Below are 26403 nucleotides of genomic sequence, written 5' to 3'. Positions count from 1 at the left end.
TTTTATTGCTCGACTTCTGCTGAGGCTAGAAGAAGTGCTGCTGGTCTATATTACTCATAACAGCTCAGATAGCTTGGCTCATGCCCTTTGTGCCTGTTCTCCCCAGAGGGTCTGTCTCCAGCACAGATAGATCTATCACATACAGACGAGCGCCCTGACAACCATGTTTTAAAAATACATGTTCTGTACGTATCTTTCTACTAAAGAGTAGCTACCAGTAGGAGTGGATGGCGCATGAACGCCTGTAGCATCTGATGGGATGCTTGGTTATAGCTGTGATGACTAAACCACAACAGTGTAAAGTGGGCGCTCCCGTCGCGAGTTCTTTTCTGAATCTCTCAGAAATGCGTTTTTGGACGCTGTGGGATGGTTAGGAGACAGGGTGATGACACCCATGGTTGCATTATTTTGACAGAGCTAATATGTAGAGTCAGGAGATGAGTGTAAACGGTTTCTGGCGGACATGTTGATTGTAACCATCAGCATTCACTTGTTTAATGGGAAGGGGAATAATTGGAATCAGCAATGATGCGATAGTAGCGAACATTTAGGAATTGGAAGCGAACTAGAAGTGTTGCACGATGCATGTTTTTTTTTTGTTTCACTTTTAAATTATACATATGAGCATTGGAGCTATCCCTTGGTTGTTTTTAAATTACAAGTTGGGTTAAATTAGTTGTGTTAAATTACATTACCTCCATATTGTGAATTAAGCAATTCATTAATTCAGATGTGTAGAGATGAGTGCAGTGCTTATTAATTATGTACTGAACTGTATGAAAAGTACACCAAAGGTTGTGTTTTTTTGCCAGATCAGTCCATAAATGTGTCAAATTTGGCCTCACACATTTTTCAATATCTACAGAATATCTACTGATGCTCTCACATACAATTCCATGTCGTAGTATGTCAGATCCTCCCTAGGAAGTGAATTATGCGTTAAACTGTTCTCTCATCCAGACATGACCCGATCCACATAAGATGAATCCATGGAAGCATGGAAGTTCCATTGATTCTGAGCATGAATCTAGCTCCATTAGCAACAAACAAGGCCAATGGAAGCTGCCCTTTTCCAGTGTAAGCCACTCAGTGAATGATGGATACTTGGTGAATGTGAACTCACCCTTATTCAGTGTGTGCCTGATTATCCTGCGGTTTAGGGCAAGGGAACGCTGCTGTGTCATTAGTCAAAGGAACCAATCTATGGTCACGGGTGAGGGATACAGTAGGAGGGGACAGTCAAATCTATCTCTTTGAGTGTCTCTGTGTGTGTGTGTCTGTGTGTGTGTTTGTCTGTGTGTGTGTCTGTGTGTGTGTGTGTGTGTGTGTGTTTGTGTGTGTGTGTGTGTCTGTGTGTGTGTGTGTGTGTGTGTGTGTTTGTGTCTGTGTGTGTGTGAGGGTGAAGCTGCGATTGCATTTATGCACAATGTTTATACTGTATCCTTAGCAAGAGCCTCATATTAAAATTTGAATAAAATACAATGTCCACGCCATATCCTGGGCAAGAGCATCAAGTTACGTATGATACCAGTGCTTATTAGCATATTGTTACAGACCAGTCTGTCTGCTGAAATGCATCCGATACATTTTTCCATTATTTTAAAGGGCCACGACATCTTTGAAATAACAAAGAATTTGCATAATGTTTTACATGGGCGTGGGTAGGACAACATATGAGTGGTGCAGTTTGAATAATAATGCCTGCATCCTCCCAGTGATGAAGCACTTTCCCTTGTGCAGGAACCGCCTTTTTTTCACCTGACCCTATGTCCATTCTGGCAGTGTTAAAATTAAACCCCAAGGCAATTTCAGAATGCACTCTCTGAAAGCACTGAAGGGTGCAGCACGAATGATACAGTTTGATGATATCAGAGATACACCTTAGGAGGTTTTACGTGTTTAATGAGTCTGAACAGCCTTCAGTTGAATCTACAGCCACCATGAGAGGGATTCTGTGGCTGAGATTTAATACGATTTTATGAACTGGTTATTACGGACCAATATTAAGAATGTGCAGTCACCATGTTAATAGAACGTCCTGTGCAGAATAGCTCAGACAGATCTTTGTGGTAACTGCAGATCTGCATTAGAAATCTTACAAAAGCTTAGGAAATCTGGCACTGCCTTCCATCACCAGCAGTGTCGTATAACATGGTGACACTTCCATTTCAGCTTCAAGCCATTTTAATTCTGATCCTGTGCTCAGAGGCAGGAAATGAGCAACATTTGCCTTGATCTTATTAATGTCATTTCAGAAAAGACGCAGATAGTATGAGATGACATTAGTCGTATTTTGGAATTACCATGTCAAGGTTATTGCCTTTTCTCATCAGGAATGTTATCATTCCATAACTAGCCTACTCAGTTAATCCAAGAGGTGAAGGGCGAGGTCCAGACTCCAGAATAATTTGTAGTTGTATCAACCCCATGTGGAGAATATCAACATAAAATCAGCATTACTGGTGCACATTTTCTGTGTTGGTCCGCTGGCTTACTTCCAAAACTGCTGATGATAACAGCCTAGTAGGTCTTGAGCTGAATGGAAAATCTGACGCCACTGCATAAGCTGGTGTGCAATAAAGCCACCACGACTCCTGCATGTTCAAAGTCACCATGATGGTGATCCGTCAGTGTGTCCCCTGTGCCTTCAGCGATCTCCAGCAAGGTGAACCGCTGCTAATGTGTCTTATGGGAAACGCTGTGGTGTAACATCTCACCTTCATGGTGTCTGCTCACAGCATTTTCTGTCCTTCATCAAACTCACGTTTAATCACACTGGCAGCCTACAGAGTCAGCTCCGTTAGAGTCCAGTTCTCTTTTTGTTTAGACGTTGCGAAGAACAGACAGCTTCTGGGTATACTGGAATCGGAAACATGCTTAAGAATAACCAGACCACCGCCGAAAAAGAACTGAAATTATGATGAAAATGTCCTTCTCAGTTTACAAAGCGAGGCTTGTCAAACACAACGACTCACACTTGGGTTAAAAGGGTGACATTTCTCCCTCTAAATACACGAAACAGCTCAGCCGCTGATGCTGTGCTCACCCACACAGAATAGCCCGTGGAAATGCAGTCTGAACATCTCCCTTTCACGCTGAAACTCTCTCACTTAGACATTCCACTTAAACTATTATGATACAGAAGCATGAGGAATGTTGCACACACACTACGCATTCGCTAATACACTGTGGGAGTATCTTTTTTCAAATGTACCAGCTCTAGGCTGAAATGAAACAAATAAAAAAAAGTCTGACAATTATGAAACCCTGAGATTCCTTTTTTGACCTCGGGTTTGTAAAATATTTTGGATGCTGTTTTACGGTTTCAGGGAACATGGACCACGGTTGGTTTGTCTTTGATGGTCACAACTCGGTACTGTTTTCAGAAATGTCATTTCAGGCACTGCTGCAATCTAACTTTGTCTACAGATTAGGCCAGTGTCGTGCTTAGTCTTTATCAGAATGGCTCTGATGTATTGTATGAGTGGAGTGGTACATGTCAGGAGGTGTAATGTGCTAAGAATACCCCTGTTGACACATGCAGTAGCAGTAATAGCAGTTATCTCTCTGTTGTAGTTCGCATGGAATTGCATGTTTGTCGCTCTGCTGAAGCCTTCCTCTATCTTCCTTTGACAAGGAAGAACACTGTGCACTGTGCCACTTGCTTCCTGTAATAAAAACAGTGTAGCAGAAAAAGCATTTTCTCGCTTGAATTGGTGGCTGATTTCTCACATCCCAACGATTGACTTGAATTGAACAAGACTCCCTTTTATTCCTGAGGAAAATGCAGTGTGTGGATGCCCCCCGCCCCCCCCCCCCCCCCCACACCCACCAACCCACCCACCCACCCAAAAAAAAAAAAAAAAACTACCTCTGTTGATTATCTCAGTCCTGGAAGACACATCATTAATTAAAAGGCTCTCAACCCCCCAGTGTGACAACAGACGCACCGATCCCGACCCATCGATCGAGTTCATGGCCGTACGAGCCTATTGAGCCTCTCTGACAGATGAAAGGTGAGCTGACACACGAGAGGTCAAGCTTGGGCAGGTGAGGTTGTGTTTCAATAAGGGGGTGGGGGTGGTGGTGGTGGAGGTCATCCCCTTTCATCAACTCCTGGGGGCTCTACTCATCTCAACATATTGAGAGCAAGTGCATCCATCCACACTATCAGTCAATCCATTGGATCAATATGTCATACTCTGAGGGAGCAACAGTCACAACAATACAGCAACAAAACAAAACTAAGGTTGTGTTGTGTGTCCCATGTAGTTTTTAAATGAAAATGTGAGCAAAAGGGAATATCATACACATACACACCTGCTGAGAGGGAGGGATAGAGAGAGCACAGTCAGAAGATGTTTGTGTTTACTGGGGGGGGGGGGGGGGGGGGGGGGGGGGGGGGGGGGGGGGGGGGGGGGGGGGGGGGGGGGGGGGTCATCAATCAGGTCTCTCAGTTGGGCTGGCGTTGGAGGGAAGGAGGAGGATCCCGCAGCCAACAGCAATTACAGCTCATTGAGAGTAGGACTTCCACTGAAGAGGGAAAGAGAGGAAGGAGGGAACACTGTAGCGCAGAGGGAGGGAGACAGAGAGAGATAGAGAGTAAGAGACAGGGAGGGAGAGAGAGAGAGAGAGAGAGATAGAGAGAAAGGGGGAGGGAGGGAGAGAGTGCTGGAGAGGGTGTACCGTAGAGGCAGTTTACCGTGTTTTAAAAGCTCATAAAAAGTGGTACAGCTGCTCACGCAGGTACACAGCTCTCTCTCTCTATCTCCTCTGTAGCGTGTACTCAGTGGGCAGAAAGACAGAGAAGTGAAGACATGAGGGAGAAACGGCTGCAGTGTTTGCATCTGGATGGCAACTGAAGATTTGCATGTGAAACTACACCACAAGAAGAGGAAGTAATGCTCTGGACCTAAACTGGACAAACGATACTAATTCGACACCCAAAGTAGGTGTCAGAATGAAGACCCTTATTAATCAGAAGGATACAAGTAAGCTGAGCTCATGATATCTGACTCACAAAAACACCAAGGGAGATGACGCTCACCCACGAAGAACTCAACATAACATCAAGTGCGGGGCTCCAGGCTGGACTCTCACAGTGATAAAAACCGTAGGAACCTTGGAGTGAAAGAACGGAATGTGACAAACTCCCCTCTGGTTGTGACTAAACTCCGTTGGCGCGGGAACACGGACGATCCCACGCGGGGGGAATTCCCAGACGAGCGAGAAGAGATCACATGAGGACCTGGGGAGCCCTGCAGTGGGTGGCACGCTCTGCTTGATACGTACGGCACCCCCCCACGACAAGGCAGTCCTCCGTGGCACAGCGTGCCCCCCAACACTGGCATGAGCACTGGAGTGTGGTGGAGGTGAGGACCAGAGCAGAGCAGAGAGAGAGATGTCGCTCAGCGAGAGAGGGAGCATCCCCCTGGAGGGGACGCTGGCGAGCACGGAGCGCAGGAACACGCGTGTGGAGAGGGCGGTCCGCATCTCCAGCATAGTCGCCCAGGAGGTAAGTGGCCCGTGATCAGGATGGCTTGAAGTGCGCTCAGCAGCAGGAGCAGCAGGTGGGGTACTACTGTTACGGCCTGAATGAATACAGAATATATGAGTATTCCAGAAATTATTTTACAGGCATCTGTACAATGTCCCGTGGCAATCTTTTTTTTTATTATTAGTAAGAGTATTTTGTATGGCAGTATAATTTGAGGAAACTGTGTGTTATTTCTAAGAGTTTTTTAAGCCCCATCTCATACATCACACCTGCTATTTACCCGTCTGCATAGTGTCATCGTGGCTAAGATATTTAAAAATGATATGCAGCAGTGGCAGTGGCAGTGGCAAATATGGATGGCAGTGGCAAATATGGATTTGTGTGCTCAGCTGACACCACATCACTTCGGTGTGAGAAAAGACCCCAGCAGTGACTCCACTAATCAAAGGTTTCAGAATTGGCACTCTAAACACCCCCCCCCCCCCCCCCCCCGCCCCTAAAATCCCCCCGCCTAATTCCTATTGGTTTGGCAGGTGAATGTACTATATTTCCAATAAGGTGTGTAGAGAATTGGGCAAGGTGAGACATTAAGTGGTTCAGAGGTTTAAATGTTGTATCACTAAAGTCACAGAAATGGACACTCTCTTTGATATCATGTGTTCAGCTTGGACTGTGGAAGCTGGTATCAGAAAGCAACACTGTGTGTCACGACGTAAACAATATGTAGGCTACATCACTGTGCATCTGACTAATTATTTTTAAACATCTGGAACAGTTGCAGGACACGGAAACTGCTATCAAACCATGTGAAATATGGTAATGAAATTAAAGTAAATAAGCAAACTTGAATGTGTGGTTGCTGCAGGCTGCCTCTAAACTTGGACTGAGACTGTTTGTGACTAATTAAGACTAATGTGAATGATTCACATTTCATGGATGTCAATCGGTCTGATTAATGAAGAATGAGGAATCTATATTTAATGAGGGAGAACCAGTTGTGCGTAATGTTGAAAGGCATCCACAGATGGTCCGCTAGGATTCGCCCCGGCAGCAGAAACAGTGAACTGCATCATTGTACAGCGATGAGGAATACCCGTTTTGTATTCTTAGCATCTCATCAATTCAGAATAGTTTATAAAGCAGGGCATGCTTTGGGGTGGGGTGTGTGTGGGTGGGGGTGGGGGGCAGTCTGAGCTAGTTCCTGTTAATGAGGACTGAGCTGAGAACAGGGCCTGTGATATTTTGATGATAGCATAATTCAGTACTATTTTTACCCCCTTGGCTTGTGGAACCTACCCATGAAGATGAACTTGGATATGATCCTAGTTTTACTCCTTCTATGCTGTTATATTTTTCATAAGATCCCTGTTTTTACAGCACACATTGTGCAGATCACCATCTTCTGAGCCTTTCATGTTGCGGGGGGTCCTTGACGTGATGCATAAATGGTTCCTCTCACTCTGCCTTTGGGGCTGTTTACCCGCTGCCTTTGAAACAAAGCGGTGAGCGAGTGACCTGCGCCTAAAGCCACGCTGATTCTCTCCTTCGCAGTCCGTGCTCTCATGGCTCTCAGCCCACCCCTGTTCACAGCAGTAGTGGTTCACAGGTCGAGCGTCCAACATCCATCTCTGTGAAACAGTGACCTTGAATGTTGCACTTCCCGCCCTCAAGGCTCAGAGCCCATCTTGCAGTGCCCTGTGCTGCACACCCCCGAGGTCTCTACACTTCTCAGACGGGTGACAGGCTGCACCTGCGTATGTGTGTGTGAACTCATGTGATTCGCTTAGTTTCACAGGAATGTCTATGCCAAGAGTCACGCCTGGGCACTGCTGGCCAGCAAAATGCTTGCTGTAAAGTAATGAGGGTTTTTTTTTTAGCCACTTTTTCACGTAGATCTGGATCCTTATGAAGATGTTGAGCTGAGGTGCTGCGGCAGGGACCATGAGGATAGTGAATTGATGGGAGTGATGACCTGATCAACTGGGGGAGATGATTTTTATTGAATACGATTTTACATTAGTTGTTATCTTCTTTAGCAAGGAAAAATCTAGGAAAGAAACACCTCTATACGGCAGTCATTCAGATACAGCACTGCCACACTCTGTGCTTCTGTGGTTTTCCATCCCACACTCAGTGATTTTGCCGCATTATGGGATATGACTTCATGTTACACAACAGGGATGTTCGGCTTTACTAGCGTCACTGTATTAGTGTTTCAGCTCTCTATTCCATATGACTGTGTTCACTATATGACATCATGGAAACCCTGAGTGGGTGTTATCAGACAACCATTGCCTCCTTCTGGACAAATGTTAGAACTGGTCTCATGTTCAGGTGATAATTAGCTGTGTTATGTATATTTGAACACGGTTGACTATATCAGCTTCTGCTGATCTGACTTTACTGCGTCACTCAGTGCATCAGTGAGCTTTCTGCTTGTGGGTTCAGTTACACAGCCGGGCTGTCGTCCGTTGACAGCAATAACTCGAAACTCACAAGGCCTTTAGGTGTCCCAAGGCCAGTGCACCTCCTCCACCTCTCCATCTATCACACGTGTGTGCAGTAAATCTGTCACTTGTGTCTGCCTGTCCCTTCAGTGGCTAATCAGACTGTACTCTGATGAACACCTCAAGGACAGAAGAAACATTTCTCCAGACCCAGATATGACTGTCGAGGTACCAAGCAGGGTTACAGCACTGACCATGGCTCGTTGCGTCCTAGGTGACGCTGTTTAGAAGTTGGATATTGTAGTGATGTGTATTGACTGTCTGAACAATAACTCGCCTGGAAGAGGGAGGGCATCACGTATGACCTCAAGCAACCTCATAGAGCCCTAAGACATTCTTGCAGAATGAATGTTACGTATATGTACATATTTTGTTTTTGCATTGCATAAACTGACCTTCCTGGTGTAAACAGAGTGCCCATATATGCTGAATGATGGTGGATATTATCAGAGGAACCTGCTCTCCCCATGCAGTCAGGGCAGCCCCCTCTCTCTCTCTCAAGGTCACATGAACTCTCAGAGAAAGAGCAGGCTGTGTGCAGATCCTGTGCAACCATCCAACACCTGAGAGCACTTGAGGAATTAGTTTGAGAGTGGTTACTGAACTCTCCCCCTCTCTCGCTCTCTCTCGCTCTCGCTCTCTCTCTCTCTCTGTCTCGCTCTTTCTGCTGAGCACTCTTGCCAATGCAGGGGCAATCTGTAGACCACTTGACAGGGATAGTTCAAGGACCAAAGTCAAAGTCAAAGTGTTTTATTTGTCACATGCACCAAATAGCTTAGCGTCATCAGAGCTATGAAATTCTTGTGACCAGGCAGGCAACATCTACGCAGTAGACGGGCATAAAAGATACAAAAATTTAAATATGTAACATATAACATATAACATATAACATAGTAACAACAATTAAAATTTAAATGAAAGGCTAGCAGCAGTTTACAGGGTGTAGGGGTGAGGAATATTAAATTAAATAATATACATATATATGTAGTAAGTACGGTAAGTGAGTTGTATGAGTGGGGGAGCAGAATGTACATGGTGGTGACTGTTTAGTGGGTCTGTGTTGCTGAAAAATCACCCTGAGCTTCTATAGGAGCATAAGAGGCTAGGGATTACTCCGTTTTTGTGAGGCGGGGGGGTAGAAACATGCTATAAATACAAGCTGACTCATGCAACGCATTGAGTATGCCATGGCTGTAAGGAATGACATAAAGCACAAGTCCTTTGTCACCACAGGAAGTCTTATTGTCCATTACCATGATTCACCCATTTGAGAGTGAGAATTCCCAGACCTTGATAGCCTGGGGTATGTATTGCCAAATACATGTGATATCTCACTGTTATCAGTGTGAGCACAGTAGTTTTGTTTCAGAAGAAGCTACAGAGAATATCTTGTTCCTACTGGCAACTGGCCCTGAATAATGGAGGGATTTCAAAGGATTTTAACGCCAGCTTTAACATTATTATTGGATGGTCTGCTGTATGTAATACAATAGCTCTCAGTCACACATCAAGTCAGCTTAGCAGTGATGCCCTTACAATGTACTAGCCCCCCATACTTTTGACACAGTGTTCATTACATGCATTTCATTAACTTCAGTAAGAAGAGCCTAAACTAAAAGAAATGCTATCTGTTTCTTAATGGAAGTATATTTCAAAAGACAGGTTGATTTGTTGAAGGAAGTGTGTCATCATTGTACTCTATCCCCTAAGTACCCACCCTCATTGTACTGTATCTCCAAGAGACCCTATCTCACTCCTTAGTTGCCCCTCCTTCACTCTCTCTCTCTCTCTCTCTCTCTCTCACACTCTCTCTCTCTCTCTCTAGTGGAGTGTGTGTGTTAGTAGCAGGGGCAATCATAGCTACTTTGCATCAAAACTAGGTTGTACAGCTGTGCTCCTAGAATTGGTGTTGATTCTTCCTTGAAGATTCTGTTGATCCGTTGCTTCAGGTTTATTTGTGTATGGTCAACATTTCAAAGTCCCCTTTGCCGAGGCAGAGTGGGTGTAGGCAAACAGATAAGCAGAGGGAGGAAGTGGGGTTGATGTAATTAGAGGTTCCAGACCACCAAGATAGCCACGAGACGGGGCCAAGGCTGCTCACTCAATGTCCGAGGACTGCGCAGTGCTATCGCACACGAGACAGACGAGTCGTGACATCGCGGTTGGAGCTTCACAGGTGTCAGTGTTGGAACAGGACGGGACAGGCTCTTTTGCCCGTGTCTCTGGGATGGTACTTTGGTTCAGGGCCGAGGCAGAGGTGCGCGCGTGCCCTGGCCTTGCGATTGTTTCGGCGCGTCGCTCCTCCACACGGTGCTGCCGGGGACCATGATTTTGACCCTGGCCCTGAAGCTGCTGCTGAACGCTCTCCTTCGCTCCGGTTCTCCCTCTGTGCTGCCTCGTCCTGCGCCGTCTGCACCCATGCCTTGTGAAGCGCCCTGCTCTCTGAAGCTGAGGTGCTGGGGAAAGACAAGCCCTCGCCCGTCCACGGAGGAGAGAGAGGTAAGGTGGCACTGAGCCAATAAGGAGGCATCTCTTGAGGGATGAGGGATGCTCTGTGAAAGTAGAGGTGTGGTTGTGAAGGTAAAGGGGGGACGTCTTCAGGTAAAGGACAGCTTAAGCCAAAGAGTGTAGACAACGATAGAGCATTGTTACAGCATGATACACGCATGTCTTGATGCAAATACAGTGGCTTGTCATTCTTGAGCAGTTTCATTATTATCATTATGTAATCTTTATATTGAGATGTTCTGGCGGGGACGTAGCAGGGGGTATAGGGGATGTTTGGTGCTGTGGGGAGATATCGCGAGAGATACCTCCTGGAAAAAGTTACTCTTTTCCAAAAAGGTCAGTTTGATACCAATGGGGACCTCAGCAGATGCAATTTTTCATTCCATTTTGTGGGAAAATTGATCTGCCCTCTTTTGTAACACTGCTACCCGTCTTGATGTCATTGGGTATTTTTTAAATAGCTATACCAGTTTTATTTTTAGCATAACGACTGTCACATTTGTACCCTATATTCAAGGAGATGTCACATTTGACATCATCATTCAGTCAAGTAAACAGCTTGTACACAGCTCTCTGTTTACTCTAACCCAGATACAGAAATAGAAGCATCAATTAAAGATTCTAAATCTACTCACTAACTAGGATGCTGGTTTCATTAGCTTGTCATGGCAACTGAAAGCGGGTGATAGAATCAAATGGTATTTAGCCCAAAATATAATTTAGTTTTTTTGAATGCAGGATATCCTGGAATAGAGAGCAGTCCTTCCATAAATCAATTACAGTAAGGGGACTTCTGCTCATAGGGGCCTGTTGTGGATGTATTTCCCTGGTCTAATTAGGGGGTAATGGACAAGAGAAACATTAGATTAGTGTGGATGAATTATGAGCAAGCGTCAGGGCATCAGACAAATGGAGAGTATTCATATAGCTGACTCAGGGAATGACGCAGGTACAACCTTGCTTGGGTGACGTGATCCCATTGAATGTCCCTCTGACACAGGGATTACATCAAGCTGTACATTCACTGCGTTGTAAATGATCTCAGAATATATCATGTTGTGAATGTAATAGTAGACAGGATTTGAACAAGCAGGACAGCTTACTATGTGTGTGTGTAATTACATCTGGTTTTGACATCTCCAATTACTAGTGAAAAATGTGCCTTCATGTAGGGGCATTAGGGGATGCCCCAGTGCTAATTAAATTCAGTCGCTCGGGACTGGAGCAATTGTGGAGCTGTTGTGCCTGTACACATACGCTTGCCGTAGTACTCCAAGCTTGAGAGACATTGTATTAGGTTTGGTGGAAATATTTCTCTCAGTGATTCTCTCAATATTTCTCTCTTGACGTGCCATTGTGTGGCATATTAGTCTTCTTGCGGTAGGCTACAGCTACGGTCTAGGGCTGAAAAGGCCATGCTGAATATAGCCTGTTCATTTGGTTTGTGTTACTGCCTCTTAATCAACAGAAAATAGGCCACTGTCTACCTCCCAGAGAAGAGTCATATCGGTAGTTGATGTAGGGTTGTATGTGGGCCAGGGGAAATCCTGACTCCTCATCTTGGATGTTAAATGTATTTGAAAAGGATTTGAGTATTTTCTCATTCAATATCTTATTGTTAGAAACTGATCTGAGGTCATCACATGTCATATCATGACAGAATTGTTGGCTGGATTTAAATAATACTGCATCTTGAGAGAATTATACATGTGAGTATGTATGTGTGTGTGTGGTGTGTGTGTGTGTGTGTGTGTGTGTGTGTGTGTGTGTGTGTGTGTGTGTGTGTGTGTGTGTGTGTGTGTGTGTGTGTGTGTCAGTGTGTGTGTGTGTGTGTGTGTGTGTGGTGTGTGTGTGTGTGTGTGTGTGTGTGTGGTGTGTGTGTGTGTGTGTCTGTATGTATGTGTGTCACAGAGGATGATCAGGCGTAATGTTTGTGCCACCATGTGTGAGAATGGCATGTGTGAGTGGCACTGCAGACTGTTTAGCCCGTGGGCTTGCGTGTGACACAGATTGTGCGGTAATGGAAATCCACAATACTGTCGTCGCCAAAGAGCCTGGCAGTGAGTTTAGTGCTATGCTGCCATATAATCATGTTTGTCGTGAACAAGGTCATTTGTCAGTTAGATATTCACTTTCAAGGCAATCTTGCACTGTAGAAATGTCATGTTTGTAGACACAATGTATGTGAGCTTTACTGTTAGAGGACTTCTTGACAGTTATTTTGTATGTTTCGTCTAGCAGCCCCCTGATGCTCTACTTCAAACACACACCACATCCTCAACAAATAAGTTTGGTTTGAATCCGTTTAAACAAATCTATTCAACGTGTCATTCATTAATCCCAGATATCTAGTTAGCACACATATGTTGTAAACATCAATCCTTTCCTCAGGTACTCTCCCTGGGCGCTGATGTGCTTCCCGAATACAAGCTCCAGGCCCCGCGGATCCACAAATGGACCATCCTGCACTACAGCCCCTTCAAAGCAGTGTGGGATTGGGTGATCCTGCTGCTGGTCATCTACACGGCCGTCTTCACGCCCTACTCGGCCGCCTTCCTGCTGAGCGATGCGGAGGAGGCTGCCATGCTGAGCTGCGGCTACTCCTGCAGTCCGCTCAACGTGGTGGACCTCATCGTGGACATCCTGTTCATCCTGGACATCATCATCAACTTCAGGACGACGTACGTCAACAACAACGACGAGGTGGTGAGCCACCCGGTACGAATCGCCGTGCACTACTTCAAGGGCTGGTTCCTCATCGACCTGGTGGCAGCCATACCCTTTGACCTCCTCATCTACCGGTCTGGGGAAGAGGTAAGGGAGGGCGTATGCTCTTACTCACGGAGGCACTTTAAACAGTAGTTTAACAGAGTGAAGAAATCAATCAAGAGCTTAGGAGTGAATGTCTCCAGACTTAACTGCAAAGTTAACTGGGTTGCGTTTTAATAATTAATACTTTTGTGTATTCTCTTGATAAGACAACTTGAAGTCTTGAAAGGCTGCACGTTATTAAATCACAAATCCTCTTTGTCATACCCTCCAGACAACAACCCTCATCGGGCTCCTGAAGACCGCTCGACTGCTGCGATTGGTGCGTGTGGCCCGTAAGCTCGACCGTTATTCCGAGTACGGGGCGGCCGTTCTCTTCCTGCTCATGTGCACCTTCGCGCTGATCGCCCACTGGTTGGCCTGCATCTGGTACGCCATCGGCAACATGGAGCGGAGCAACTCCTCTCGCATCGGCTGGCTGAACTCCCTCGGCGAGCAGCTGGGGAAGCCCTACAATCACTCCAACTCCAACTCCGGCCCGTCCATCAAGGACAAGTACGTCACGGCCCTCTACTTCACCTTCAGCAGCCTCACCAGCGTGGGCTTTGGCAACATCTCACCCAACACCAACCCGGAGAAGATCTTCTCCATCTGCGTCATGCTCATTGGCTGTGAGTCATGATGTGTTTGACCCTGCGAATATTCGTGCACTAACTGAATAGCCTTTAATACATTACAGCGTTCATCAGGGTGCCAATCAACTGCCTGCATTATGATCGCATGATACAAAAGTATCCATAGGTTTCCAGTGTCCTCACACAATAGCTTGAGCATTACTTCTAAGCACTAATCCATTCGAATGAGTTCATTTACAGCACATGTTCCCGTACAACAGCTCATCAACAGCTGTCCGCACTGTGCGTTGAAAACAAAAAAGAACCGAACTTCTGTTTGTGTCCCTGACAGCGCTGATGTATGCCAGCATCTTTGGGAACGTTTCGGCCATCATCCAGCGCCTTTACTCTGGAACAGCGCGGTACCACGCCCAGATGATGAGGGTGCGAGAGTTCATCCGCTTCCACCAGATCCCCAACCCTCTGCGCCAGAGACTGGAGGAGTACTTCCAGCACGCATGGTCCTACACTAATGGCATAGATATGAATGCAGTGAGTACCAAATAAACATGAATTGCACACACATGATGGTGAACATTTATTTAATCAGGGAAGTGTTTTTATCTTGATCTATTCCTGGTTTCAGGAGGAATTTAAACATAGTTAAAATGACTGTTAGAAATGAATGTAACACCACACACTCATGATATGCACACAGAGGCTAACATATATACCACCACACCTGCATTAGGGATCATATTAGACAGCTCATCTTTGGCCCTGGACAGTGTGTTCTCCCACTGCTTGCCGCATTAGTGTCTTACTATAAATCTATATATGTCTCTCTCTCACATCCCCTTGTTCTGACAGGTGCTGAAAGGCTTCCCTGAATGCCTGCAGGCAGATATCTGCCTCCACCTGAACCGCTCCCTGCTGCATGACTGCAAGGCTTTCCAGGGCTCCACCCAGGGCTGTCTGCGCGCCCTGGCCATGAGGTTCAAGACCACCCACGCTCCTCCAGGAGACACACTGGTCCACGCCGGCGACGTCATCTCAGCACTCTACTTCATCTCGCGCGGCTCCATCGAAATCCTCCGTGACGATGTGGTGGTCGCCATCCTGGGTGAGACATCTGTGTGGAGGACAGACGAAGGTTGCTCTGTTGGCATATCATTACGCTGGGGCACACATATGTGTTAGTGCTATACTGCCGAGGCCTTTGGTGATGCAGCAGCAAGTAATTACGGTGTGGAAACCACTCATCGACAAAGTCTTTGTTCTAAATGTGGCATGTTTTTGCAGATTGCACAAGCTAATGTAGTAGAGCAAGGCTAATATTTACAGAGGGATTTGGAGACCAAAAGTCCTGGATGAAATCCACCAGCGTAACACTGGAAAGTGTAACAGTAGCATTGTAATGCTCTTGGCACCATCTGCTGGATACGCTTGGCAATGGCCTCTTGAAAATCACTATCTATTTCCACCTACATTGGACAAATATACCCCAGTCTGAAAGGCTTGCATTGCATAGCACCAGTCTGAGAGGTGAAATGCATAGTTTAAAAAAAAAATTATGGTCATTTGTCTCTCTTCAGGGAAGAATGACATCTTTGGGGAGCCCATCAACTTATACACACGACCGGGGAAGTCCACGTCGGACGTCAGAGCACTGACCTACTGTGACCTGCACAAGATCCAGAGAGAGGATGTCCAAGATGTTCTGGACATGTACCCAGAGTTCTCTGACTGTTTCTGGAGCAACCTGGAAATCACTTTTAACTTGCGTGATGTGAGACCCTGACTATACCCTTACATTTATTTGTTGACTGTTGAGTGCTTAAATACATTTTAAATGCCCATAAATTGATAATGCACTCTCATTTTTTAGACTAACATGGCTGTGGATTCATTGAGCAGTGAGGACTCAGACAGTCATAGTTCCAATCCCAACATTCGCAGGAATAAGTATTCTTTTCATCGCAAGAATCGCAGAGGTAAAGCATCAGGTCTTCTTCCGTTTCACATGTACAATATTTATGAACCTGTGCACCAGCCACTTGTGTTATGACTTGGCACTTTAAAACAATTAAATAATATTAAACGTTAAAAAGATGAATTATATTTGACAGAGCCTGCATTCACTGAGATGACCTAACAAAGTCTTACAAACCAAAATGTATCCTAACAATCTCTTGATCTTCTACAATTCAATTAAAACGACATATCTCTTAGTAATGTAGAATATTATTCACACCTTCAGCATCAGATAACAGCAGCGCAGGGGCTCCATCACAGTCCCAGAGAAACTCCCGCCATGCGGCCCGGTGCCCAGGAGACGAGCCGAACCCCAAGGTCAAAGGTCATGGTAGGCCTGGCTCCTCTCCTCCCTGCTCCAGTAGCGATGAGGAGGTGGAGTCCGTCCTGACGTCTCATTCCCAGAGCCAGTCCACTCCGCTTGCCATGAGCGACGCTGCAGAGGTGGAGAAGGAGAAGAGCAGCAACAGCTGTAATGCCCTGTCAGGTCAGGATCAGTGGATCACTAATGGCTGGATTACTAAATATACGATAGCTCCCAGGTTAATATTTTGTTAAAGGCAAAGGAACTTCTTTTGTTTTTGTTCACAATTTTTTTGTTTTGTTCACCATCTATTTTTATTTTTACTTTTACCTTAATGTAATGTTTTTCTGATTAATTTATGGAGATTATAATACACAGCGTTTATTCATTCCCAAAACTTCCCTTTGTTTGGGTTTTTTGTGTTCAATGTTGGGCTGTTCAATTTCGTTCAAAGTTTCAATTAATTTGAAATATGAACACAATTAACGCAGCTGCCTAGGCTTTGTTATTATTTCTGTTTTTGCACATATAATGGTTAAAATATCTGGGGGGAATCAACAGAGCTTAGTTGAATCCACAAACGTACAAGTTTATTGAGCACATCAACTTACAACAAACCCGATGGGCTGCACACCACGTACTAACAAAATATCTCTTTAAAAACACATATAACATATATGCGACACATATAACCACATATATGTTGCATATGATAAATATGCCTTTTTAAGTTGACAGTCAATTTTGATTGCCTTGATGGTTTTATTGGAAATGTGTAGTACACAGGAGAGTAAAGATGGTATTTGAATTTAAATATACTTCCTTTTTGTTGTTGTCTTAAGAAAAAATAAAGCGATATATCACAGCAAATTGTGCGATTAATTAGTTAATTTCTTTCATCGATTGACAGCACTCATTTTTTTCTGTAATGTTGTGTTGTACACATTGAATTAACATTGTCCCTGAACTGTTCTGTAGGGGCTTTCTCAGGGGTTTCCAACATCTTCAACTTCTGGGGGGAGAATCGTGGCCCTGAGTACCAGGAGGTCCCCAGCCGCAGTCTCACTGCACCACCTACCTCTTCCCCTGGTGCCCTCCTGCAAGGCTTCACACGCAGACAGAGCAGTGAGGTGGAGAACCGGCTAGAGCTGCTGCAGAGGCAACTCAACAGGTAAGTGAAACCTCAGGTCAGCTGATTACAATGCTACACATGCCTGACTGTAAGCCAGAGTGCTGCGGACCCTCACCCTTCAAAAACACAGTTGAGCTTCGGAGCTCGACACTGGCTCACTGCCCCCTACTGGGGAGGGGAATACATCTCACCACAAACACAAAGAATAGCAACAGCTCCAGCCCTCAGCCAGTAGTTCTATTCCCTTCCCCTAACTCTTAACATAGCAATCCCAGTTTCTTATCAGAGATGTTATTAGGTGTCAGATTTACACGTCCGAGTATTTTGTGTCAGCCATTTTCGTGGATTAGCCATTTCCATTTCAGTTACAGTCTTTTTCCATTACTTACACACTGTGACTGGGCCTATTAACTAGTCATTAACAGAAAAACTGTAATGTGATGCTTTGACTGTTTCTATTAACATGCTGTTTGTGTGTATCTGTGTGTGTGTGTGCGTGCGTGCGTGTGTGTGTGTGTGTGTGTGTGTGTGTGTGTGTGTGTGTGTGTGTGTGTGTGAGCGTGTGTGCGTGTGTGTGTGTGGGCGTGTGTCTGTGTGTGTGTCCCAGGCTGGAGACTCGCATGTCAACAGACATTGGGGCCATCCTGCAGCTGCTGCAGAGGCCGATGGCTCTCGTCCCCCCCTCTTACAGCTCAGTGTTATCCCCATCTCAGACGTTGCCCAGCCCTCCCACACTGGATCAGAACATGGTGCATTCTGTCCCCCTGCTGGCCACAGAGAGGCAGGTAATATGGGTATCTCAGGCCTTCTTTTGCAAAACACATGTACAGAATCTCTGCCATGTACAGCTTCACAGCTATATTGTACTGCTGGTACCATTTGCTTGGCTGGTACCAAACCAATTGTACCTACAATTATTTAGCAGTGTTAGGATTGGTTAGGTAACATGGTTAGGGATAGCAAACCAAGACAGCATTTTTATGAAACATCACTTCATTTTCTTCAGTTAGTGTCTATATGGCTCTTTTTCCTCGTCACCGTCGCCTGTCCTTGCTCTAGAGGGTTAAGGCTCTGGGATCTGTAAAGCACCTTGAGACAAATGTAATTATTATTGGCGCTATATATAAATAAATAAAATTGAAATTGAAAAGCTGTCTCCTTAGGAACCATGTGACAAACTCCTTGCCTTTCTAAATGTTTCTATTTGTGCCTTGTGCTCTCATTGTGTATCTCCACTTTAGATGTTAGAACAGCAGGACCTCCTTGTGGGATCTTTTAATCCTCCTGATGATGGTGGGCCCACGCAGCTACAGCCGTTTGACCTTCCTCCTCAAGACCTGCCAACGAATCAGGCCCAGAGCCACACTGTCTTTGGGATCCCCCAAGAAAACGATATGAACTCGAGCATCCTGGATTTCACACCAGGCATCAATTTAGAGAGTATATCAGTAAATGTATACAACCACATGGGGAGTCAGCCCCAGGGGTTGGCCAGTGACTCTGAACATGTGCTTATGGACTGCTACCCTTTTGGGCCCCAGGCAGAGTCAGGGTCGGGGACAAGGTCAGCCTGCCCAAGCCTGGACGGATATCGAAGACGGCTCTCTTTGCCGGATCAGCACTCTGCCCTGGATGATCCCAGTGCCCCCCAAAGACATGCCTCAGACCCAGGGAGTTAGGATGGGGATCTGCTGTGCATCTCACAATTTTTGGCATATCTGTGGAAACTAAAGCCATCAATGAGAGTGTTTACTGATCACAAACACGTTAGCCATAAGTCGTAATGAAAACAGGACTGAGTCAATGTTGACACTGATGGTCCGTTGTGAGTGTGAGGAGCCAGTCCTGGGCGCCAGATGTATTCTGCTATATGTGTGTGTTGAGTTTTAAATGTGAGTGGGCATTATTAGCCTGTTTTTATGAGACTCTATAACCAATCCAAAAATTTGAAGCTGGAGCTCAAAGTACAGCAGCAAACAGACAGCAGACAGCGAATGTGTGTGGTGATCTTATCAACCTGTATCGGTAGACTGCTGAAGGAAAATCAGCCTGGTCAGCGTGATCTCTCCAAAAAAAAGCACTCAATACCACATCAGTCCCCAGGTGTGTACTCACAAAGCACAGCAGGCCCATCTTCCCCCACAAGACTAGTGATGAACAAACCTATGCTTGTGTTAGCTGGTCTAACACAAACACTGTGTTGTGCCCTGTGATGTCATCGGATTTCATGACAGCTATGTTTTATTTGTCATTATCTGGTTGGGTGCTTTGATGAACATATCTGATTCACAGTTTGCCATGTGAATGGATCTATGATATAAGCCACAAGGCCAACGCTTTGTGAACTCTTCTATTCTCTTTGAAAGCTCTAATAATATTATAACTTTTATTGGTATGTCACCCCACAGAGAAAGCGTTCAATCCTATCACCTGCCCATCAAAGTATCAGAGGGTATATTCACTGCATTTTCCATCAGTTTCAAATGAGAAATGTAAGAAAGGCGAAATCGTTGTATGTACGTGTCTTAGACAGCAAGCTCTCTTATACCAAATTATATTTCACTTGTTGACAAAAAATTTCACTATCAGAAAATAATATGTTAATATTATGCATTCTGACTGGAAGACCAGCATTAAAATAATTTAGTTGTACATTTGACCAAAGTAAAATATGTAGTATAATGCAATATTCAGCTATGGCATTGTTGTAGAAAGCACTCTTACATTGCAAGCATAATATTTTCCTGAGAGAATGTAGTCTGTTATGAGAAAATGTACTGTACATGTGTTCTAGAATGTTATGCAATATATAAGTAGAGTATTTATTAATTAAATAAAATGTAGATAACTCATAAAGTATAATTTAAATGATTGACAATAACTTATTTGCATCCTTGAAATAAATAAAAATTATGAACATGATCTTATCTTATTGTGTATGATTTGCTAAATCATCTTGATTCCAAAAATGTGCTGTTTATACTGTCAGAGGCATGAGCCTCACTTCCTTATTTACCTATTTCTCATTTGTTATTACATCATTATTTGGTAATATGTTTGGGTATTTCATCAGTTTAGATTGCTACGTGTATGTATAATCATCTACATTTCTTTTAGATGGTATATTTGTTGATGCACAATTCATGTCATGATGAGGTAATAATAAAGTCCCGTTGTTGCCTTTAATCTAATAAATCAGGGTTTACTTTGGACCACAAGGATTACTCTAGCTCAAGTATAGCCAAATTATGTAATGCACGTACACATGTTTAATTCACATGTGTATTTGAATTATATAAACACGTAATGCAACTACAATCAAAGTCTGTGTAGTCTCTCTCTCACACACACACAGACACAGACCGGAAACACAACATAATTTGAGCGCATGATAAAGGAGAGAACGTATGGACAAGTCCCAAGATCTCCAGCCACTTAGTTTCCCGGTGTTGTCCCAGGTTGATCTGTCAGAGATAATATGCACTGAATCAAATGAGCACTAATCCTCTAATCGTGTGTAAACCACAACATATCGGCATGAAAACTCATCCCAAAGATTAGCAAGTCTCCACAGGCTCATCTTTCAGCAGCAGAAGTGACCCATCCTGTCCCACACTTGAAGCACATGGAAACGGCCATGACTTTACAGAGGGCTGAAGTGTTTTTTGTTCATGTTATTGAGGATTAGGCTCTGTGCCCAAGGTTAAATCAGCATTACACCATAATCCTCACTTCCAAAGTCATGTTATCCCTAAAAGACTACAACTCCCAAGATCATCAGTGTCTCAACAAAAATAGTCAATTCTCAGACATATATATATATGGAAACTGGTCTGCCTTGACATGCTATGTCTAAAACCCTCAGTGCCACTGCTTGAGAAGGTTATGCTGGTAGTATCCTTTTGCAAAGTGTATAATTTCTGATGTGCTCATCTCAACTGTTCGATGTGCATGCATGCTGACACCACAGGTCATGTGACCCTCGACCAGGGTAAGGCAATCCCATCAAGGTCCTGGGAGAGTTTGGACTGTGATTCACCCTTACGAGGCGAAAATAAACTCCTGCTTTCCCATTGCCTTTGTACCTGTAATATGATCATTATGCTAAGCACAGTACATATCTGACATTATTCTATTCAATCTGTATAGAGCGATAGCATTAAAAACTAACATAGGAAAAAAGAAAATTCCATTTCTGTCACAATATCTGTTTAATAATAGTAATAAAAAAAGGCTGACCATCCTGTGACACATTTACTATCTTGATAATAAAACGTATTGACTGAAACAATAACATCTTTCTCTTGGCAAGCACCGTACTGTGGCACAGTTCATAGTCCAAGTGTGCAGCTCTATGCAGCTCCAACCTTCTCCACAAGTTTCTCCACAATCGATACATCCAAGCTGTTCCCTGTGTGTCATTATTTGTATTAAATGCCATGATCCTTCAGAATTGTTGTAATTAAGCACCTGTTGTGCTGTAGTAGCCTATCAGGTCGGCGTACAAGATGCATGCACACGTTAGCTAGGATCCCAAGATGTCTTGATAGAAGGCACCACGCCCCTGCAGGTCCTATATTCTCCACACTAACTTGAGGGATGTTTGATGCTGGTTTCTGGGAATGTTATGTCATTCTTTACTTGAGTTTAACCGAACAAACTGTTCTCTCGGGTCTATTGGGTGTAGCTATTGTCTCTCAGCTGCAGAGAAACACTCTCATTGAGCAAATGATCTGTCCTTCCATAGCTAGAAGGGGACTATCCATTTGTAGCGACGCTCACATTTTAATCCGAGAGAAGGCTACCTTCCCCAGTAGTCAAAACAGTTTATCATGATTGGATCACAGACAAGACAGCAGTGTCCTATTATTCTGATTGGTTGTTTCTGCAAAGAGGCGGGGTGTTGCTTTGCGGGCATTCAGGCGCACTGTACGAGAGGGCGGTTCTGATTCTTTAGAACGACATCCACGACAGATAACTGATTTTAAAAACAGCAACGGGTGAGTGCTCTTTTAATTTCTGAGTCTGTATTTAACAATTGCCTTTAATTTAAATCGACAAATCCTAAATATTTGTCTTCTTACTGGAAGACACAAACCGTTATGAAATGAAGAAATTATTGATGAAGGAGTGTTTGTTCGAGGCACAGTCCGTTGATGCAGGGTGCAGTCGCAGCCCTTTGATGACAGCCGCAGTTATTTGTTCTCGAGCCTACTATTTATTTACTGTATCGTCGCTCCAGGATGACCTGGAGGAAATATATTTGCGTTGAATTCAATCTCCTGTAGCGATTATGCAATGCAGCTATTTTTCCTTTGTTGCCGCGGTGCCGCAGTTCAGTGGAGATGCTCTGGCTGTGGACAGGTGTCCACCGCAGCACTGCGAGAGCATGCGAGATCATATGATAGTGTTATCATTGTTACATAACAATTATAGACTACCGTGTGTCAGTTCACCTGCAACTTATACCTATATGTTCACAGTATATTGCCAGTAGAGAGAAATATATTTAAATTGGGATAGCATACCTTGGTATACGCGTTTAGACATGTTTCATAGTGGTCTAGACGACAGTTGGTAGGGGGCTTCTTTATTCGGGATGCATTGAAGTACAGATGAACTGTAACACTGCTTTGTTTTTCTTTTTGCACGCTATAGGCAGTAGACAAGGTGGTAAACTGGGCCTACTGAAATACGCAACTGTGTCGCTAGCTGTCAGTTATGTCGTTCTCTGCTGTGTTCGAGACTCTTGGCCTAAAGCCTGAGGATATTAAAACTGCTAAACTTCTGTCATGATTTATGGCACCATGTTTAAATGTAAGGATAATGTGGAGTAATGCTATATATATACATTGATTTTCTCTTTTATGGTATGTCATGAAGCAGGGGAGACCGAGGTTGGTTGGCCCACTTTTCCTATATATTTTCATATATATATATATATATATATATATATAAAACCAGTACCAACTGATAGATTAAGATCTCAGTTAAACAAACAGATGCATTACGATTAAAGTCATGTTGTGTGCTTGTGCCTAACAGCCCCAGCACGGGATTGGTTGGCACGTGCAATGGGGTTGGTTGGCACAAGTCTTTCACTGACAAGGTAGAGTAATATTACAAGAGTTTACACAAATATGACTGTGCATAGTTTTATATTTATTGTGACATCGGAGATGAACGCTAACATGACCAAAAGAATAACAAAAAACGAATGACAATTTTTAGTTTAGCTGAAATACAGAAAGCATTTGAATGTGGAGGATGTGTAATCGGATAAAATGTTGTTGGCGACATGATAAAGGCACATTGTGCATAATTGGACAGTGTAATTTACTACAAGTTAACTGAGTTAGGTTTTCCAGGTTGCAAGCTTCCAAGGCTTATTTGGCGTGAGATTGCCGAAGACTGATCAAACGTTTTGATGTGGGATACATTTATTTGGATGTTAGCCTGATACGGGACTGAGGACGATGACTTTAAGCATCTGGAAAAACTACAAATATCCGTGAGACAGGGATGACACTGATAAGATTACAGCCTTTCATAAATAACATTGGCAGGGATGTCTATGATGAAAAATTAGTGAGTCGAGTTCAAACACTAGTGAGTCGAGTTCAAACATCAAGCAAGCGCAACACAAAACATAGCAAGACAGCTAATATGTTATTACTGACTATTTCAAAATAAAGAAGGCCAGCTCGGCATCTGACTTGCATGCTTCTGTCTCTTTTAGCTCTCACCAAAGAGTAAAAGCCAGTTCAATCTCTTGCCCGGTTACTCTCTCTCTTTTTCTTCCTCGCTTGCAAAACTCACCACAGACTTTCAAATTTCATAATGCAAATATAGCCAATTAAATATAGCCGATTCCCTTCTCTATTTCTATGTCTCTTTCTAACACAGTTCTATGATGTATTTAGTGGAGGGACCATGCCTTTGTTTTGACACTGCAAAAAGTTGTCCTCACCTCAACAGTTAATGTTCTTCAGATGTTTTGACAGAATTGATGTGCTCAGGACAAGAAGGCAATCATTTGAATGTTTGATTTTTGTGGCATCACCCTTCATTGGCCTGGAAATGAACTGTGTATCAACCCATCCTTGTGCCAACCAACCCCGCTCTCACCAACAGTTAATGCAATGTACTGCGCATTATTATGTGGGTTGTTTGAACATAAACTGGCTATGGAAAAAATGTTTCCAGTATAAGACCAATAGTTGACTTCAGTTCGCTTTGAACAGGTAGCCTACAACATGATTCAGTGAAGCTGGTTCTGTGCTCAATGCATGCAGGGCTGTGGTAAAGCCTCTGAAACCTAAATATAGGCTAACACCGGAAGATTGTGGTATTGTCAAATAATTCGTCTAGCCGAATTTAGGCTATTCTATTTTGTCTGTGCCAGTTTGCCCACCCTTTGGCGATTATGAGTCTGAAGTGAAAGCAAAACACAACGTTGCATCCTGCCAGGCGTGGACTACAAAACAAATAAACAAACCATTCATTTGGGAATAAAATACTTGAACTCTACTAACTCTACTCTCTCATTGCGAGCTGAGGTAAACCCACGTGACATCATATGTTTGATGCAACAGAAGCGGTGCTGTGCAGCAGGCTGGGCCAGGGCTTTGTCGGCGTGTCAAGTTGGGGCCTGCCGTGCAGTTGTGATGCCCGGCGTCCTGTCACAGACGATCTCCCATTTCCAGAGCGACGGCATCTGAATATAATCCTCGCCGACGTTTGCCCTTTTCTTTTTTGCAGCGACACAGGATAGAGTGTTCATCAATGGATTTTTTCGCAGATAAGCCTATTCCACTGTTAGAAATGAGTGAACTGCGTGTCGGTTCATTGATGGGATGATAAACAAATGTTTAGATGTAGAGCATATCTTAGTTTATAGTGATAGTTGAAGGATCTTTTGACTGTATGGCTTTGATTGTCTGACAATAACAATGAAATAGATTAGATATTAGAGCATTACCTTTAACTAGGAGGTTGGATGAACATTGGGTTTTGTTCAGTGCAAACGCACCGAAGGAAAGCCATTCATCTGTCAGTGAAGCCGGTAATGTTTTGGGGGGCCTTATGCTTACTGAAAGAGACTGGGACACAGAGACTTAAAGCCCACCACAATGAGTGACAGTCAGTAACGGCATGCTCAGTAGCTTTTCATTCACAATGGAATGCATTGACTCAGTCCCCCCAGCCCACATCCTATGTTCATACAGGAATGCTGGAATAGAGAGTTTGTGCAGCAACACAAATGGTCACCAATGACAGAGGGATCCCCTCAAGTTCACAAATACTTCCACACACTGGCTTCCCCTTACCACTGAGCTAAGCACTGGCCTTCCCCCTCGTCTCCATGTCAACGTTAGGCACGAGTCTGTAAGGGCTTTGTGAGAACAGCTGCGTCAGTTCAGCTGGGCAGTTTATTTACTTTGCTTTTGGATATATGCAAAAGTGTGTGTATGTAAATGTGTTATTAGAGGCGTCTGCTGCAACAATAGTCTCTATGTATATTATCTCTGCTTGCTATACGTGCACAGCCAAGCTCAACCTGTTATTTGTTAAGGGGCGTCCAGAGCTGTGTGTCGCTCTGCAGGACAGGGACTGGGTACAACCAGTGTGTCTTGTGTCTCAGCACAGGACCAGATGACACCTGATGTCAGCCTTAGGCAGGAACTGATTGTGTCATGCAGTCAAGTGCAGTGGGAAAGCGCTGACCCATCAGGTGCATCCGAGGCACCAAGGGCTTTGGAGGCTGTCCGGGGACAGTGATGACCGATTTGTCATATAGTGTTACTCCCTGGACTCCCTTTCAGAGGAAGGAAGTGCCAAGTGGTTGATATGCAGAGTTTAAAGTCTGTACTGTGAGTCCACAAAGACTAGATGTTTAGCTGTTGTATGGTTCTGTGACATTATTCTTATCAACCAGAATCTTTAAATAGCACCAATGTAGAGCTGCTATAAGCAGTCTTAGCATTTGTTGCTAACTTCTCGTCAAGACTTAGCCATGAGAATCCACCCCTCCCTTT

At 44.2% G+C, this 26403-nt stretch overlaps 1 protein-coding gene across 1 annotated transcript in view; it reads left to right on the top strand.

Moving 5' to 3' along the window:
* The window catches only part of kcnh2a (potassium voltage-gated channel, subfamily H (eag-related), member 2a), a 40665-nt gene extending 19982 nt beyond the window's left edge, over positions 1-20683 (top strand). The window contains exons 6-15 of the mRNA XM_042703725.1: positions 12904-13326; positions 13556-13952; positions 14248-14447; positions 14766-15018; positions 15491-15684; positions 15784-15889; positions 16156-16416; positions 17212-17404; positions 17973-18159; positions 18607-20683. Coding sequence (XP_042559659.1) covers positions 12904-13326; positions 13556-13952; positions 14248-14447; positions 14766-15018; positions 15491-15684; positions 15784-15889; positions 16156-16416; positions 17212-17404; positions 17973-18159; positions 18607-19044 — 2652 coding nt within the window. The 3' untranslated portion in view covers positions 19045-20683. The remainder of the gene's footprint in view (positions 1-12903; positions 13327-13555; positions 13953-14247; positions 14448-14765; positions 15019-15490; positions 15685-15783; positions 15890-16155; positions 16417-17211; positions 17405-17972; positions 18160-18606) is intronic.
* Positions 20684-26403: the final 5720 nt, after the last annotated feature.

This window comes from Clupea harengus, chromosome 25 (assembly GCF_900700415.2).
Source record: "Clupea harengus chromosome 25, Ch_v2.0.2, whole genome shotgun sequence".
Classification (NCBI taxonomy): Eukaryota; Metazoa; Chordata; class Actinopteri; order Clupeiformes; family Clupeidae; genus Clupea; species Clupea harengus.
Note: the sequence above shows the minus strand (reverse complement) of the source record. Positions and strands in the feature narration are given on the sequence as shown.